The sequence below is a fragment of the Chrysochloris asiatica genome, unplaced genomic scaffold (genome assembly GCF_000296735.1).
Source record: "Chrysochloris asiatica unplaced genomic scaffold, ChrAsi1.0 scaffold00056, whole genome shotgun sequence".
Taxonomy (NCBI): domain Eukaryota; kingdom Metazoa; phylum Chordata; class Mammalia; order Afrosoricida; family Chrysochloridae; genus Chrysochloris; species Chrysochloris asiatica.
In genome coordinates this window covers 3,751,924-3,770,032 of record NW_006408574.1, presented here as the reverse complement: position 1 = coordinate 3,770,032, position 18,109 = coordinate 3,751,924, and the positions used below count along the sequence as shown (strand labels likewise).

The window sequence follows — 18,109 nt, the reverse complement described above, 5'->3', positions numbered from 1 at the left end:
GGTGTTGGAGGAGAATACTGAAAGTGCCATGGACTGCCAAAAGAACCAATAGATCTGTTTAGGAAGAAGTGCAGCCAGAGTGCTCCTTGGAGGCCAGGATGGCCAAAGTTTGTCTCTCATATTTGGGACATATTGTCAGGAGGGACCAGTCACTGGCGAAGGATATCATGTTTGGTAAGGTGGAGGGTCAGAGAAAAAGATGGATTGGCCAAGTGGCAGCATTGATGGACTCGAGCATGGCAACAGTTGTGAGGTTGGCCTAGGATCGGGCAGTGTTTCATTCTGTTGTGCATAAGTTCTCTATGAATCGGTGCCGACTCAATGGCACCTAACAACAACAACAATTCATTGGGCCTGGGATGGTCTGAGGCCAGAGGAAGGGGCTTCGAGCCACAGCCATCTCCTAATGGCCATGGGCTCCCGCCTGCTGTGAGTCCCCTCAAGGTTCACCTTTGCCAGAGAGAGAGCTGAGCCCTGGGCTCAGGAGGGTGGCCCGGAGGCAGGAGGCAGGTGGCTCCACAATGGGTGGGGTGCCCAGCCTTGACTCTGCCTGCCAGGGGCAGGGAGGGCTCCTTGGAGGAGGTGTTTGGGGCAGGAGCTGAGAGGGCGTGTGCTCTGAGGAGGGGGGCTGGCCTGTGGGACCCCAGATAGTGACACAACAAGTAGGCACTGGAGACCTGCTGGTGGTTTCAGGACCTCGTGGCTGTGCCCGTCTTTGGGGATGTCTCTAGTCAGCCGCTTTGGCGGTGACACCCTGAATTAGTGAGGGGCCCGGGGTCCTCACCAGCCCAAGCTGGGTGAGAACACGGGCACGGTGGCGAGTGGGCAGAGGGTGTGCCAGACCCTGAGTGCTCAGGGACAGCTGATGAAAGTCGTCTGGGGTTCACCCCTGGTCTCATGTAGTGGTCAGCCCTTCCTGAGGTGGCCCCGGGACTGTGATCTTGATGTGGAGATCCCCCAGCTCCTGTGTCAGGTTGGGGTGTGACCCCAAGGTGTCAGTGAGCCTTGAACCTGCCTTCATCGGCCAGTACCGGTTTGTGGTGCTGTGCCTGCCTTCTGACTGGCTCTGGAGGGTCCCAGCCAGGGGGAGGCCGGGGGAGGGCAGGAGGCCTCGTTGGCCAGCAGATGCCCCTTGAGCTTGGATGGAGGTCTGTGGACTTGGGGTTCTGGGGTGAGGGGTGGGGGAAACTGGCTCTGGGGGGAGGGAGCTCATCTGTGGTGGTTGCCAATTTCTATGGTGGGAACGGTGTCATCATGGCTGAGTGTGGCAGATCCATCCGTGGGACCCTGTGTCTGTGCCCACCTCAGAGGGGCACCTATGTGCTTGTCACTGTTCTTCATCAATCCGGGCTCCATGCCTGCTGCATTCTTGGCACCTGCTGACGGTGGGTCTGCCCAGTGTGGGGCCTGGCTGGACCTCTGTGGGGAGGAGGAAGCTGTGGGGGATTGTTATGTGGGGACTGAGGGGCCCAGCCCGTTGCTCAGGACGAGCCCCTGTCTGCCAGCCAGTGCTGGGCCCAGTGGAGGAGGAGGTGAATTTGAGTGAGAAGGAACCCCTGGGTCCTGGCCAGGCCTCTGCCCACTGTGGGGCTGAATCCCAGCCTTGGGGACCAGCGCTGCCTCTTCTTTGTTGCCCGGGGACTCAGGGCCTCGTTGGCAGGCGGTGAGGCTGGTTGGGTCCCAGTGAACCGGTTCTGTGGGCTGAGGGCCAAGAGGATTCCACAGACACCTCACTGCCTCCTCCCTGCCCCACCCCGGGGCACAGGCCCTCCGGCAGCTGAGGAAGATCTAGGGGTCACGGTTCACCACCAGCCACAGCTGAGTTGGCTTGACTTGCCTGTTGTGGATAAAGACTCGGACTGGGCAGGACTTGGTCATGCCCTCCTCCCTGCATGAGCTGGCCCAGGTGTGGCCCTGGGCCCTGAACTAGCTGTGTAGACAGAAGGGAAGGTTAGAGGAATGGGGTCTGTAGGCCAGGGTCTTGCTAGAATCAGCTTTGGGAGTTGCAAGGTCTAGAGTCCAGGCTGGATAAAGACAGAACTGGAGCCTGGACCCCTCCACTCCGAAGGGTAACTCCCTCATCTCTTCTGAGCCCCGTGTTGGGCAGGTGTTCATGGGGTCTGCTCTGTCGTGTGTGGCATGGGGTCCCGAGAACCCTGGTGGAGGTGGGAGATGTGCAGTGCTTTGAGGGTGAGCATGAGAGAGCACAGGATAATCCTGGGTGTAGGGGGAGGCCTGGGACTTGGGTATCTAGAAGTTCCAGTGGTGTGGACCTTTATGGGGTGGGGTGGGGGACCTGCCATGCGTTCCCTAGCCACTGGGGTCCCAGGGGACAAGTGCAGCATGAGCAGATGGTGGATGGTGTGTGGGGTGTGGCTGGGTTGCAGTGACCATCCCTGGAACATGGACCCTGTGCAGACTGCGGGGTTACCCAGACCTGGTGACATCAGAGTAGCATGCCCCCAACATTGCTCCTGGCAGGTGGCAGGAAGTCCCCCAGGCCTGGCAGCGGCCTGACGTGGACAGAGCTGGTTAGGTCTAGGGGCTTTTAGGGTAGGGACTGAGGACCCCCACTTGTGAGCCAAGGCGTGTGCCTCACCTGTGCCCACTCATACTGCCCACACTGGCTGATAGACTATGAAAGGAATCTGTGTCCAGAGGAAGGGCCCTGGTGTGTGGCTGAAGGTGGACAAGTCTCTCCGTCCATGTTGGTCCTGTAGATCCGACATCAGTCTGGTTTGGGCTCCACCATCTGGGGCCTAGGTCTCCGTTTTGCTTCTCTGCATTCAGGGCCCCCCCATCTCTGCCCCTGCTAATGTGGGGACTCTCTGTTGTGGACCCCACACCTTCTTTTGATGTGGGCCTTCCCCTTGTGTTGTGTTCAGCCCCCTGCTGCCCATCCCTCGCAGTCCCCGCTCCCAGGCTCCTGCTGGTACATAGGTGGGAGCTGGGAGAGGTGAGTCCTGAGAAGTCTGCACGTGGCTCTTCCCCTCGCCAGGCCACAAGCTTATTGGGCAGGCCCGGGACCAGCTTAGCACTTTGGTGGGGTGGTGGGCTCAGCCCCAGGCGACCAGCTTGGCTTCTCGTCCCCTCAGTCTCTGAAGGGTGGTCCCACCGGCTGCACATCTGTGGATTGAGGAAATGAGGCCGGGTCCTTGTCCTCTTCCCAGAAGCTCCCGGGTTCGGCCAATGGGAGCTACTTGTGGTCACAGGTGTCTGGGTGAGGCTGGCAGGCCGGGCGGGTCTTGACAAAGGGGAACTCGGCCGCTGGGCAGTGCACACCAGCCGCCTCGCCTGGGACTCGGCCGCTTGGTTCCTTCCTGTGTCCTGAGCCGCCACACTGCTTCCCTGGAGGCTGTGGGAGCCCGCGCCTGCGGGCCGGGCACTGCGGGGACCGGGGCCACCCCCATGGTGGGATCTGACCATGCGACTGCACCTGCTGTCCTCACTCTCAGGTGGTGGCCTGCCCTGGCAGGTGGGGGACAGCAGGTGGCCTGCAGGTGAGGGCCAGCTCTGAGAGGGTCCCGGGTATGCTGTGTCATGGGAGGACAGTGGGAAGGACTCGGGTGGCAGGTGAGGAGTCTGGACTTGGGGTTGGCCTCTGGGCATGGGACCCTCACTGTGGTCACAGAGGGTTTCCACCTAAGGAGGCCAGTGTCCACTGTGCCCTGCTGATGGAGGTCTGGGCATGAAGCCTGCCCACCCAGGGTCCCACCCCTCCTGGCCCTGTTTTAAGGGTACAAGGCCATTTCTTCCTGCAATTCTCCTTTCCCTCACAGACCCCCTGAGAGGGTCAGCCACCTCTGTGCCCGAGTTCCCGCGGACGCTGAGCCGCAGACGTGAAGCCAGGGAGGGCTTCTAACCAGATCTGGCTATGCGGGGCTGGCTTCTGCCCCCTGGACAGACCACGCTTTTTAAGCAGTATTTATAGTTTTTAATGTTTAACCCTTCACACTCTGGTGCCTCACTTGCTGCCCTTGGCTGGGGACCCTGGCCTTCAGCCCTGGCTGATCCGAGTCTCCCTCCTCTGAAGCCCACTGAGGGACAAGCCCTTGGCCACTCATGGCCCCAGCCACGCAGGGACCAGCTTTGCCCGCTCCAGTCATTCCAGGTCTGTGTTTTTGAGCTTTTGGAAGACCCCATCGTCTTGTCAGCCACGTGTTGGCTCTTGGGTTTTGTTTTCCTTTGAGGAGGTGACCTGGGGGGGGGGGCCTGCATTCATACCTGTCCCCCGCTTGGCGGTAACGCTGACAGACCTCCTTGGGCCTGAGTCTTGTTGTCCTCTGCAAGCTATGTAGGCATGGTGCTAACTGTACTCACCTGTGGTGGCCACGGTGGCCTGAAATCACAGGCTAACTAGTTAGCATCTGCCTGGACTGGGGGTAGGGCCCTCAGTGGCTTGTATGTGGCTATCCTTGGAGGTGGGGGTGCACTGTGGTATTGCAGTGTCGGGCGTTCTCCACACCTCGCGACACAGCTGACAGCCTCCTTGTAGGTGAATTGGGAACCTAGGATCCCCACTTGTGGCACACGTCCACCTCGGGTGGGGTCTGAGTTGGGCCTTACTGTCCATCCATGTTCAATGGGTGTTTCTGTATCTTTGCTCTCTGGGAGTTAGGGAGCGGTATGTTTGGACTCTGTGTAAACTGAGGCAGTGGGTACTGCGTTCGGGCGTCTGGGGAGTGGGCATAGGGTGTGGGGTGGGTAGCTTCTCTGGATTGAGGGAGGTTTGGAGTTGACCAGACCTTTTCACTTTGCCTCGTGATCTTTGTGGGCGTGGAGAGTAGGTGCTTTGTTTTCAGTCTGTATCATAGGTGAGGTTCTGTTCCCCCTCGTCTGCGGAGGCCAAGCCCCCAGCCAGGGCACCACTGCTGACTCAGGGCTGGGATGGGTGGGCCCCTGAGCTAGGGGCAGGGTCCCTAGGGGTGCTGGTATCCACAGTGTGGGAGGACCCTGGTAGCCTTGCCCTGCCACCCTCATCCTTGAGCCACCCATGCCCGGAAGGTCTGCCCAGCGGCAGTGTGGCCATGGAAAGGTCCCCTCTGCAGCTGACCATTGCGGTCCACTGGTCCCCCCGCACTCCCATAGGCAGGCGGTATGTGGCCGTCACAGGAAACCGTGGAGGTGGGAATGTGATTTCCACGACAGAGTGCAGACAGCATGGTTCAAACTGAAAGTGCTTGTTGTTAAAGAGAAACCACCCCTCCGCCCGCAGCCCCCAGCCTCCTCCTGGGGCCCCGCTGGGCCTCTGAGGGGGGATTTCACAGGAATTCCCCTCCGGGGCCTGTGGTGTCAGCACGGTTCTAGGGATGGAGCCCAGCCGGCAGAGGTGAGCACCCTCCAGTCTGCCCAAGGTGGAGGGTCATTGTGCGGGGTCCCAGGCCCAACTCCTGCAGAATGGGGTACCGAGTCCCCCTTTCCTTCCAGACCTCCTCCCTTTGGTAGAACAGGATGCTGGCCTGGGGCCGACGTGGGGGTCTGCCTTCTGCAGGGATATTGGTTACACCGTTGAGGCTGCGGTTTTCAGGGGCGTCACCCTTGGGCACCAGGGTCTCCATTTTGCAGAGATGTGGGGTGCATCATGGGTGGGGCCTGTACAGACCTCTTTGTCACACTTTTCCCACTGGGCTCCGGGAGGCCTGGAGGGCTACTCCTGCCCCCCTCCCCCGTGTCTCCCCGGGCAGCATCCTTGGTGAGTGGTCCCGAGGGCAGCGGCTCCTCTGGGGGCGTGCTTGAGGGAGCATTGTGGAGGGGTGATTTCACCTTGCCCCTCTGATCCCCCACGCACCCCTGGAGGGTGGAGGAGTCAGACAGTGAGGCTGTCTGAGGAGGGGGCCAGGACTTCTTAGATTAAGGTATTGCCCCCCCCTGTGTGGATCAGCAGCTGCAGGGCCTTGCTGGGTCTCCGTGTCCTGCTGTCTCTGGCACCGTGTGCCGGGGTTGGGGTGGGAGATACGAGAACCACATTTGGGGTGTCTGTGAAGACCCTGGGCCTCCCTCCTGAGGGCCTCCCCCGATGCAGCAGGCTGGTCTGGGAGGATGGTGGACACAGCTGTGAAGGGTATGGCGCTTGTGCTGTGGCTCCGTTTCCTCTCTGTGCTCTTGGGCTTGGGCAGAGCTGCTCCTCACACCTGGTCACCCTGCAGCCCCAGGGTGGTGACCCTGTCCCCATGGTGCTGCCAGAATTGGGAGTAGGGGTAGCAAGTTTGGTCTTCTTGGTGGACTTTGGGGTCCCTGGTGCCCCAGTGAGCAACACTCTCCCTCAGCCTGCTCTCCGGGGCCTCTGGGAGGTTGGCCGGCCCTCCTGGCCACTTCCTACTGTGGTGACTAGGCTCCAGCAGTGTGGGTACCCCTTCCCTGCCTGTGTGGACGGCCAGTGGAGTCCAGTGTTGTCTGTTCATTTACCACTTGGGGTAGAATGCGGTCAGCGTCTGTCTGTCAAGGGTGTGGTCACTGCTGCTTGTCCATGTTATTCTGTTTACACCCTCGGTGGCCCCCCGGGGCATATCCCTGGACTGAGGGTCTGAGCTGGGGTCTCCTGAGTGGGAAGCCCGAGGACCAGGCCTTTGTTCCGCTGCAGACTAAGTCGTCACGTGACAGCAACCCTGACCATCACCACCGCTGTTGCTCCACAGACCCCTGCCCCGACCAGCCCTCCTCCAGTGGTGTGGATAGGGTGGACTCAGGGGGAACTGAATGAGGTCACTGCCACCAAGGTGCTCGCCAGCTGGTCAGGTGTGGGGGTGGGGGAGCCGAGCCCCCACTGGCCTCTGGTGTGGGCGGGGTTGTTGTTGATATTAAGTGCTGTCGAGTCAGTTCAGAGTCATAATGGCCCCGTATGTATAGGGTTTCTGAGGAGCGGATGCCCACCTTGCTGTTCAAACTGACCTTGAGGCCCAGTGCTGGGCCCTGGGAGGCTGTGGGCACCGCACCCGGACTCCACAAAAGGGGATTTTGGATTCCAGATTCCCAGAAGGTCCGAGCGGGCTTGGGTCTCATGATCCCATGGAGACTGGGCCCTGACCTCTTGGAAGGGACTAGGACATTACTGGACAGACTCCCTGGATTACTCCTGAGAGTTGGGTGCCTGGGGTACCCCGTCTTCCAGGCTGCAGGGTAGGCTGTGGTGCGGAGAACCGCGGCGTGTAAGACTGCCGGTGCTCATGGGCCCAAGCAAGATGAAGTCCCTTCAGGCCAGTTCTGGGCGGTGGAGGAGATGGGCATGTGACTAGTTTTTCATCTTTGACTGGCCACCTCCCCATTCAGAACTGGGCTGGGAACGTGACTCCCGAGTAGTGAGGGGCTGGAGCCGTTAGTCTTGTAGGCCAAGGGGCTAGTGACTGGCTGAGGGACGGGCTAGGATTCTCTGGTCAGATGGGGACCTCTTTTTTTTTCTGTCATATATCGTTTCATTGCCATGGTTACAATGCCCTCCATGCATCATCAACCAACCAAAGGGTATATCCTATAAGCCTGCCCCCTAGTTGTCAGCACACAGCCCCTCTCCCTCTCTGTGTCTAAAGTCTCCAGCCGCCCCATCTCTCCACGTCATCATCTCTGCCTCCATCTCTGGCGTCACTACTTTTTTGGGTAGGGTCCCGCTCTCAGCTCTTCTCCCTTGATGGTCCCAGGGACCTCCGCTCCTAGACTAGAAAGTTAATCACCCTCTTCCTTGCTATAAAACATCTACCTTTACATTTCCAACCCTCACAATCAGTCCTGATAACAATTATTCACTGTTGTATCACAGGAGACCCACCAGCTGGGGACCTCTTGAAGGCTGCCTGCCATGTTGGACTCTGACTGGGGTCATTTTGACCCCAATGAATAAGGAAGGCCAGGGAAGAATTGGCACCTTTGAATTACGGTGTTGGTGGGGAATATTGATGATACCGGGAACTGATAGAATGCTCACAGACTTGGGACCTGTTGTCACGAGGGACCAGTCCCTAGAGAAGGACATCATGCTTGGTAAGGTGGAGGGTCAGAGAAAAAGATGACCACCCCCAACGAGCTGGACTGACTCAGTGACAGCAGCAGGGACGGCTGTGTGCGTGGCGTAGGTCTGGCCAGTGAGATGGACCCTCCACTGAATACCACCTAACAACAACACTCCCTATGAGAACTGAGCTGAACCGGGCTCCACTCACTGGGGTCCGAGTTTTGGGGCTGGGGCCATTGGGAAAGGGCAGGATGACCCCAGAGAAGCAGAAATTTCAGCTGAAGCCACCAAAGCTGACAGTGAGCTGGGAGGTGGGGGGTGGGGGGATCATGCAGCCCGGGTCCAGGGCCACAGACTCTGTTCTTGCTTTCCCTTCCCGAATGCGGGCAGGGATTGAGACAGAACCCGACAGAACCCATTCCATTTTAGAGGGGAAAACCAAGGCCTAGCCAGGACAGTGGCCTGTCCTCCCAGGGCCCTCAGTCAGGGTCCCATCCCTGCTGGCACGTTGGTCACGTCTGCCCACCCACCTGGTTTTGGAGGATCCCTCACCCCATGGGTCCCGTGTACACTTCCTGCCCCTCCCTCCACCGCAGGCTCCCCAAACCCTGTCTCGCCGTGGTCCCCACCACACTCCCAGCCCTGGCTGCCACTTCTCCCCCCAGCGGGCGGGCGGCAGGGGAAGCGGTACTTGGTACTTCCGGAAGGCGGAGGCTGGAGGTAGGCGCCCCAGGAAGCTCCTAAGGGCTCGATAGCTCCCTGCTACAAGGTTTCAGTTCCGGGGGAGTCCCTAAGCAGATTGGGGGGGGCAATGTGTGTGCTCCGAATCCCCTTTTTGTCGGGGTATCACTCACTGCCTGGCTGGTCCTGGCCAGCTTCTTTCCCACACGACCTTAGCGGTCTCGTTGCCCCAGCTCCCCGCTGCTTGGTGTGACCTTTGGTAGATGGCTATCTGTGCCCACCCCGTGCTTTTTACTGGCTTCCACTGACCCCATCCATAGCAGGCCTCAGCTTTCTTGTCTGTCCCACTGGATACCTGACCCCAGTCTGTGGCCTCCCAGGGCCACAGAAGGGTGCAGAGGGGACTCTGGTGGCGTCTGAAAGTCTATTCAAGAGTTGGGGGGCCCCTTAATGCTGGGGAGAGGGCTGGTGACCCGGGGGCTTCCCCCCCGCACCACAGTCGGGCTGGCATTTCCTGCCTTCATCTGCCTCCTCCCCCTGCCAGGCAGAGGCAGGAAGGGAGTTGGTGGGGGTTCTCCCGTCCATACTGGAGAAGGCTGGTGTAGTCTGGGGGGGCCCTGGGCAGGAATTTGCATTGTTAGGGCATCCTTTCCCCCTTCTGAAGGAAGCTCAGCATCACTTGACTGGCCTGTGAGTGTCATTCCTGAGTGGTGATTTTATTTCTACTTGTATCCCACCTGCCACGGGGAACTTACCCCTTGAGAAGTAGCCTGTGTGTTTGCTGGGCAGTAATTGGGATGACAAGAGCCCTTTTAAAACTTGATTCAGTGTCCCTTCCCTGCCCAGTGTCCAGGCACAGAGAGTCTCCCTGCACCTTGTCCCTGCTCCTAGGACTTTGTGTCTGCTCCTCAGATATTTGCAAACTCCAGTAAGTTTGAGGCCTGACTAGCTTTGAGTGGCAAGGGAGGGATCAGTCTGCAACCCAGCAGTCGTTGTAAGTGGGTAGGGTGCTGGGGGTCTGGGCCGCATCTCTTCCCACCCTCTGTTCTCCAGGTGGCTCTGAGGGTATCTTCCCCAAACTCTGGATCTCATTGATGGGACAGTTCCTAGGCAGATGACAGGCGGGGAGGCTCAAACTTCAATGCTTCTGTGTTGCCATTCAGCCCCCCCACCCCCCGCAGCCTCCAGGCCCCTCTGTGCCCCCCTGGTGGGCGGGGATGCTGTGTGTCCGCAGCTCCATGCAGCCTGGGCGCCAGCCTGCCAGGGAGTGAGACAGGTGCATCAGATAAGCTCTGGGGGTGGGGGTGGGGGCCTGCGAGTCCCAAGTGTGACTTTTGAAGAACGTGGCCTTATCGTAGCTTGCACTTATCAGCTGGTGGGGACAGAGCACCCGGAGAGGCGGTGCCGGCACGCACGTGAAGGAGGGTGGCCCCGCGCTGCAGGCTCAGGGTGTTTTGACACGTTCTCCCTTTCCTTGTCAACATTCTCTTCCTGGCCAGCAAGTGTCCAGAAAGCACAGCTAGCACATTGTTGCCAGGCACCGGGGAAGCGTCTGCTGTGAGCTCTGAGTGCAAACAGGATGTGCTGGGAAGCAGAACCTGGACCGTGCCTGGGGTGGCTGCTCCCAGGGACCCAAAATCGCCGTGCATTCTGGAGCAGTTGTGGACACTCGCTCTATGCGTCTCCATCTGGTGGCCTAGGGTGGGTGCAGGGATGACAGGGGAGGGGCTGTGCCTGAGGACGTGCGTGCCCACCTTCCTGAAGGCTGGACCGCTGCCCTCATGCCCAACCCCCTTCTTTGGAACCTCTCGCTGTTGCCTTGTTTTTTTTCTTGCCGACCAGTTTTCCCCACTCCTGGTTGGCTCCCATCTCCTCTGTGAAGCCATGGGATGAGGGTTGGGGACTTTGGGGTACAGTCTGCAGTGGGCAGCCAGGCCAGCTGCCTCCCACCCTCCCTCCTTCCTTCCGGCCAAAGCTCTCTCCTCCGTCTCCCTCCCCTTCCTGCTGCAGAGAGCAAACAAACAACCCAGCCCATGGCTCAGGCTCAGCCAGGCCCCCACTGCAACCTTAGGTGCTGTTAGTGGGCCTGCAAAGCTGTCCTCCCTTCCCTGGACACTGCTGGAGGGACGCTGCTGTCTTAGGGGGAGACTGTCCCGGAGACCTTCCCTCCCTGTCCTGCCAGGATTACTTAGAGGGTGGGAGCTGTCCGTCCCCTCCCAGGCCCTGAAATCCTCCTCTTGTTCTCAGGCCCATCTCCAGAAAAGCCTTCCTTTCCTCTCTGGGTCGTTCCTAGGAGGAGTGAGCCAGCCCTGGTCCCATGCCAGCCTGCTCATTCCAAGTGGATGTGTTGTTGTTGTTGTTATTAGGTGCTATCGGCTCTGACTCACAGCAACCCTATGCACAACAGAAGGAAACTGCCCGGTACTGCACCAACCTCGTAATCCGTGCTCTGTGCCCATTGTTCCTGCCCTGGTGCCACTCCATCTCATTGCGAGTCTTCCTCTTTGTCGCTGACCATCACTTAACCAAGCTTGATGGCTTTCTCCAAGCTTGAGGCTTTCTCCTCCTGATCACATGTCCAAAGTATGTGAGGTGAGATCTTGCCAATCTCCCTTCTAAGGACTATTTTGCGTTTGCTTCTTCCAAGACAGATTTTCTCCCGGAACCCCATCTTCTTCTCCAACACTATAATCCAAAGGTGCCGCTTCTTCTCTGGTCTTCTTACTGATATTCACCCTTTAAAGGCAGATGAGGCAAGGAGAAAGAGCATGACTTGGGTCAGGGGCATCTTTGTCCTCAAAGTGGCATCTTTGGCCTTTAACACTTTCAGGAAGCCTTTTGTGGCTGACTTGCGCAATGCGATAGATGCATTGATTTCTTGACTGCAGCTTCCATGGGCACTGATTGTGGATCCAAGTGAAATCTGACCCTTGACAATTTCCTTATCCGTTCATCAAGATGCTGCTTATCGGTCCTGCTGTGAGGATTTTTGTTTCTTTTTTGAGGCGTGGCGTTGCGGGTTAATGTGCTGGACTGCAAGGTCGGTTTGAGAACCGTAAGGTCGGCATTTCAAGCTCACCAACTGCTACTTGGGAAACCTGATACAGGGTCGCTATGAGTCAGAACCGACTCGACAGCACTTAACAACAACAATAGTCCATACGGAAGGCGGTGGTCTTTCATTTTCATCAGTAAGTGCTTCAAGTCCTCTTGGCTTTCAGCAAACAAGTTCGCACCATCTGCACATAGAAGGCTGTTAAGGAGCCTTACTCACTCTTCTTCATCTAGCCCAGCTCCTCTAACTTGCCTGTCTGCGTTTCCCAGGCGAGGAAACCTGGTGTGGAAAGGGAAGAGGCTCAGGGCTCCTCATCCCAGGCAGCTGGGCGGCAGGACGGGATGCTGCTGGCATGGGTGCCAGCCTGTGGCAGCTCAGAGTCCAGGGACAGCTGCAGATTTCTGGGGACATGACTTGTGGGTCTCATCACCTTCTTGAGAGGATCCCATGAGACCTAGGGTTAGGAATGTGCTTCACAGACTCCGTCGATCAGCATGATTCTGTTTGTCAGTCCCCATCTGGAGATTTCTCCTGGACTTGGGGACCTCCAGGCTCCAGGTGGGTGACAGCCACACATGGATTCCACCCATTCTAGTTCCAGGAGCTTAATGACTAATCGGGCTGGTTTGCAATACCATTCTCCACCTGTAAGCATCGCCACTGTGTGTTCCACGCCTGCTAGTTCATTTCCTTCTTTGAGAATTGCGTGAGGCATTGCTTTTCTGCTGGAGGCTCTGCCTAGGTTGGACAGGGCACTAGCCAGGCTCACCTGCCCCGCTGTAGCCTTGTAGCGTCATGGCAAATTGATGGTCTGAATATGGTGCCCTTCTAGGTCCTCCATCAGGGAAAGCGGCAGAAGTGTCAGGCAGGCTGCAGGCCGCAGGAAGGGGCTAGGCAGACACAGGAGTCCTCTGTAGGCAATGTCGACTCACCTGCAGGACAGTCAGCACCAAGTGCCTCCCTGGGGAAGAGCCTGGGCATGCAGGGACTCAGTGTTCACAGCTGCCCAATGGACGTGATGGGTCTCTGGGTGTGGGGGACTTGAGAATGGAGTGTGGGCAGGACTCTTGGCATCAGCAGGGGCCCTGATGTTGGCTCACAGGGCCAGGTGTGAGCCTTGTCCCAGGTAGAATGCACTCAGGCACTACACTCGGGTGAGGGATGATGACGACACTGAGCCCACCTGTGTCCTTGGAAGGTCACTACCAGCCGGCTCTAGTCCTGCTGGGCTTCTGAGGAGCGTGTGGAATACTATCGGTGGACTGGAAGACCATTTTGCAGATGGGAAGGCTGAGGCTGGAAACCTCCGAGATAAAAGGCTGTCCTCCTCCTCTGAAGCCCCTGGCACAAGCCCTGGCCCCCTCCCCAGACCTGGCATGAACAGGAAGTGCTGGGTGGTCCTTGTGTGCCTTCCCTGCTCTCCCCCAAAGGGGGTCCGGTGCCTTTTGGGGTGCTGGTCAGCTGTAAGGACGCAGCCTCAGTTTCCCCATTTGAAAATGGGGGTAACAGTAGCGTTCAGTGGGGTCTTAGGGCCCACAGGGGACAACCATGTTTCCAGCAGCTGCCTCAGAGAGACCAGGCTGCTCTGGGCACCCTGCCTGGCCTTCTGTTGGTGTCCATTGGGGTGGGTTCGTGGCATTTGGGGGAGGGCTGTAGCCCATGTGTGGGGGGTGGTGGTGGTGGAAAGGACCGATTGTGGGTCTCCGACCTCGACTCTGAGCCCGTCCTGTGGCCTCTTGCCTTCTAGACTTTTCCACCCAGGTGAACTCATCGTCTCTCAACTCCCCAACGGGCCGAGGGCCCATGGCAGCGTCCTCCCTGCACCCACCCCTGGGGCCAGCCATCGGTTCTCCTCTGGGCTCTCCTGGCCAGCTGCACTCACCCATTGGCACCCTGAGCTCTCCGATCAACGGCATGGGTCCACCTTTCTCGGTCATCAGCTCGCCCATGGGCCCACACTCCATGTCTGTACCCACTGGACCTTCCCTGGGGTTTGGCGCCGGCAGCCCCCAGGTGAGTTTGGGGCTGGGGCTGGGGTTGGGGCGTGGGAGTTGGGAAGCCAGCTCAGTTTGTTCCAGTTTCACTCTGTGCTGGCCAGCCCTCTGTCCATCCCTGACCAGCCTGACATTTTGCTGTACTCTGTGCCTGGCCTCTCTTCTTGGACAGACCGTAGGTTCCCCCCCCCCCGCCGCCCCCATGGCTGTTCCCTTCAGCAGCTTGTGTTAGAAACCCCGAGGTTCCCCATATTCATGGAGGTGTGGGTGGAGTTCAGGGGGTGTGCTCCCACCCCCAAAACCACAACCGCAAACTCCCGAGTTGCCGGAACCAGTGAGGTTCTCTGACTTGTGATGTAGCTGGGCGGGGGCCTGGCATCTTTCCGAGTCACCGCTGGGAGGCAGCAGCATGATCAGCGGGCCCACCCACAGCTACATTCCAGCAGCGTCTGGAAACAGCCTGTCTGCCTCTGTCTCCCCTGGCCTGTCCCAGAGCCAGTCTGGCAAATCCCGGCACGTGACCACACTGAGAGTGTTGGTTTTTGGGTGTTGAGGGAAGCCGCCAAGTACCACACAGAGGGGCTCCCAGACCTGGGCATGTCTCGGCCTCACCCAGTCTCCACAGGACAGTCTTAGAGAAGGGGCAACTTGGACTCCCACTGCAGACTTTGGCTGTGATGTCCCTGGTCTGGGCATTGCTTGCTTGCTGGGCACCTTCCCTCGAGGACAGCTGAGCTGCCGGGCAGTGGGGGGCCTGCTGTGGGCTGGGGGAGGAAGGGCGTGGTGGGTGTGGACTAGAACCGCTGAGGTGGGCCCAGGAGACCCGGCGAGCACCGATGGAACTGTGTCAGGAACTGAAATGAGTGTCAGGACGTGAAAGGGGAAACGGATGGGGCCTGAGCCTGGTTTTGCACCGTGTGTCCTCAGAGATGGGCAGAGGCCCAGGAGGAGTCCCTGAGTGAGGAGACCAGGCCACCATGCTTGGGGCTGGGACTTGCAAGAGGAGGAGGAAAGAATAAGACCACCTTTCTGGTGCTGCCGATGGGGTCCCGTCCTCCACAGCCCCCACACTCCCCCGCTGTCCAGAGCAGGATCCTTGCCCACGTATTCTCAGTGGTTCCCTCCAACTAGGATCCCAGAGCAGCCACCCACAGACAGCCCCAGTCCCAGGAGGCTCAGGGTCAGTGTCCTGCTGCTGTCCCCTTTCTGAGGTACCTTTTTCATGCCTCCAGATGTTAGCCCGGGTCACGCTTTGTCTGGGGTACCCCTTCCTTGTCTTTGTAGGCCTCCTGGGGTCATCTCGGGGCGGACACATGTGGGCTGCCCGACTGGGGGTCCTCCTCACAGATGGCCTGCCCATGGTGTGGGTCAGGTGGTGCTCGGAACATGATCCTGGGGGGAGGAGCATGCTGAGTAGACCCCATGCTCCCCCAGTTTTCAGAGGGGTCCCTCAGCGGCAGACGGTTGAGGCGGAGGTGGAATCCGAAGTCAGGGCTGTCTTCCATGGAGACACCAAGCTGGGGAAAGTGACCTGTGTTCCTTCTCCGAGACTTTCGGGTTATGTGTGTATGACTGCCCCCTCTGGCTTTGTTCTTGGTGCCTGTGTGGGGCCAGGTGAGCTGATACTAAGGGACTTAGGGGCATGTGTCCCGCTCTTGCTAAGTGGCACCTGACAGGCCCTGCCCCTCCTTTAGCCTCAGTTTCCCCATCTACAGCACACCCCCCCTTCTGAGAACTGCTCAGCAGAGGAGTAGCTGGGTGCCTTGCCCAGGCCCAGCCTTAGTGTCCTCTTCTGGAAAAGGGCAGGCAGCACACGGCCTCCCAGACAGGGACAGGCGAGCGAGCAGACAGACGGTGGGGTGTGTTGTGCGTGCCCCAGACTCAGGGGTGTGCCCTGACCCTTCTTAGCCCCTCCTGACACCAGCGAAGTAAGCACAGGGCATTTTGAACCACAGAAGGGCCCCCACCTTGGCAGTGGAGACCCCTGGACACTCTCCCAGCCCTGAACGCAGACAGCCTGAGTGCCCCATTCATGTCATGTCTCCCTCGCCATCTACCCTGGGCCTCACATCCTATCTACACCAGACCCCCTCAGCTCAGAGCATGACCAGCCAGGACTCCCAGCCCTGTCCACCCTGAATCCCAGCCCCATCCTTATCTGACCCTGAGCGGATTCTTCAGGCCCCAGCCGTATGCACCAGGCTGGGGGGTGGGGTGGTTTCTGCTGTGTTAGCTTCCTGTCCCATGAGAAAGGGGACTGAGAGTGGGGGTTCTGGGGAAGGAAGAGGGGTGGGGCCCGGAGGGACCGAGGCTACCAGGGGGCAACTTGGGCAGCTGTTCCCCACCTAGAGGCTTCTGCAGGGCTGTGAGTTCCGCCTTGGCTGGGGGTTTGCAGAAGCGAGGACACAGGCTGTCGGGAGGGGTACAGAGATGCTCCGGGGGCCCTTTGCGCTGAGGGAGCCAGGCTGACTAGAGACTCTGGCAGAGGCTGGGGACCAAAACTGCTGTGTCATTGCGGCAGCTGTTGCCAGGGCGACCGGGTGAGTTTCCCACGCCACCTCCTGGCCCCAGCAAGTGCTGTGCAGTCAGGGGGGAGGTGGAGGGAGGCGCCGGGGGTCATGGCATCAGAGACCCCAGACCCTACCCAGCAGCCTCGGGCTGGTGGCGTAATGCAGAGCACACACCTGCCTCATGGAGAGGGGTCCCCAACGCTCCTCCCCAGAGTGAGCTTGTCTCAGGGAGTGTTAATGCGTACAGTCCCTGGCGGTGCCCTGCAGTCTGTGGCCGTGCTGTGGGCTCTTTTGCAGTGGACACCCCCTGGACACTCTCCCCTGCCCTGTCTCCACTGCAAAAGTGCCGTGGGGTCCTCGGCGGTGGGAGCCCCCCTTCCTGGAGACCTGGTGCTCAGCTCAACTTCTCTGTTTGTGAAGCAGGGATGTGGTCACGTGCCCACCCCCCACCCTGGTCTGCCACCCTCCCTCCACAGCTCAACTCGCCCATGAACCTGGTCAGCAGCACCGAGGACATCAAACCCCCGCTGGGCCTCAATGGCGTCCTCAAGGTCCCCGCCCACCCCTCAGGAAACATGGCGGCCTTCACCAAGCACATCTGTGCCATCTGTGGTGACCGCTCCTCAGGTAGGATGCTGGTGGGGGTCTCCTAGGGCTGCTCTGCCCAACTGACAGAGCCAGAGCAGATGGACGGCCAAGGGCCACTGCTGGGTGCGTGGGACCAGAGGCGGGGGGGAGATGCCGTCGGGGAGACTCCAGCAGCCCAGGCGGAGCAGAGCCAAGCTGCTGTCTGAAATGGGACAGGGTGGGACGGGGTGGGGGTCCGCTCACTGCCCACTCCCTCACAGGCAAGCACTACGGGGTCTACAGCTGTGAAGGCTGCAAGGGTTTCTTCAAGCGCACGGTGCGTAAGGACCTGACGTACACCTGCCGCGACAACAAGGATTGCCTGATCGACAAGCGGCAGCGGAACCGATGCCAGTACTGCCGCTACCAGAAGTGCCTGGCGATGGGCATGAAGCGGGAAGGTAGGGTGGCACCGCTGCTCTGGGCCATGCACGGGACCTGCACCCAGAGCAGGGGGACCAGGAACGCTTTACTTTAGGGCCTCTAGTTGGTGTGGCTGGGAGCGTAGTGGTTACGAATTGGGCTGCGAACCTCAGGGTCAGCAGTTCGAAACTTCCAGCTGTTCTGCGGGAGAAAGATGAGGCTTTCTGCTCCCGTAAAGATTTACAGCCTTGGACGCCCTGTGCAGGGTCGCTATGGGTCAGAACCGACTCCACGGTACATAACAACAACAACAAAGATTCACAGCCTTGGAAACCCTGTAGAGGGTCACTGTGAGTCGGAACCGACTCCCCGGCACATAACCACCACCACCAGTTGGTGTGGCGCTGTAGGATCAGCACTGGAATCACAAGGTTGGCAGTTCAGACTCCCTCAGGAAGCCTGTACACACAGGGTGGTTTAACAACACACAGCCCCGAGGTTGGCGGTTCAAACCACCAGCCACTCCGTGGACAGACGATGAGGCGGTCTACCCCCGTAAAGATGTGTAGTCTCAGACCCCCTGTGTAGAGTTGCTGTGGGTTGGAACCGACTCGATGGCAGTGGTTGGCTTGGGTTTGGTGTCAGTGATTGTGGTGAAGAGTTTGTTACCAGTAGAGGTTGTTTCCGTTGTTACAAAGCGAGGGCACATTTGTTTCATGGTAAACGGCAAGTGTGCTTGAAAGAGGAGGGCTGGTGTGGCGCCGTAGGATCAGCAATGGACTGCTAACTCCAGGGTTGTTGGTTCAAACCCACCATCTGCTCCTCAGAACCAACCCGACGGCACTTAACAACAATGTGTCTGTGAGTCAGGCGTCCATAACTTGATTCACCCTCAGGCCTGGCAGACTCTCAAGTGTGTGGTTTGTGTTCACACTGT

General features: G+C 59.1%; 1 protein-coding gene across 1 annotated transcript in view; it reads left to right on the top strand.

Annotated features, from left to right (window-relative positions):
• Positions 1-18,109, top strand: part of RXRA (retinoid X receptor, alpha) — a 77,742-nt gene that overhangs the window by 42,402 nt on the left and 17,231 nt on the right. Inside the window, exons 2-4 of the mRNA XM_006863710.1 lie at positions 13,426-13,691; positions 16,659-16,809; positions 17,031-17,210. Coding sequence (XP_006863772.1) covers positions 13,426-13,691; positions 16,659-16,809; positions 17,031-17,210 — 597 coding nt within the window. The remainder of the gene's footprint in view (positions 1-13,425; positions 13,692-16,658; positions 16,810-17,030; positions 17,211-18,109) is intronic.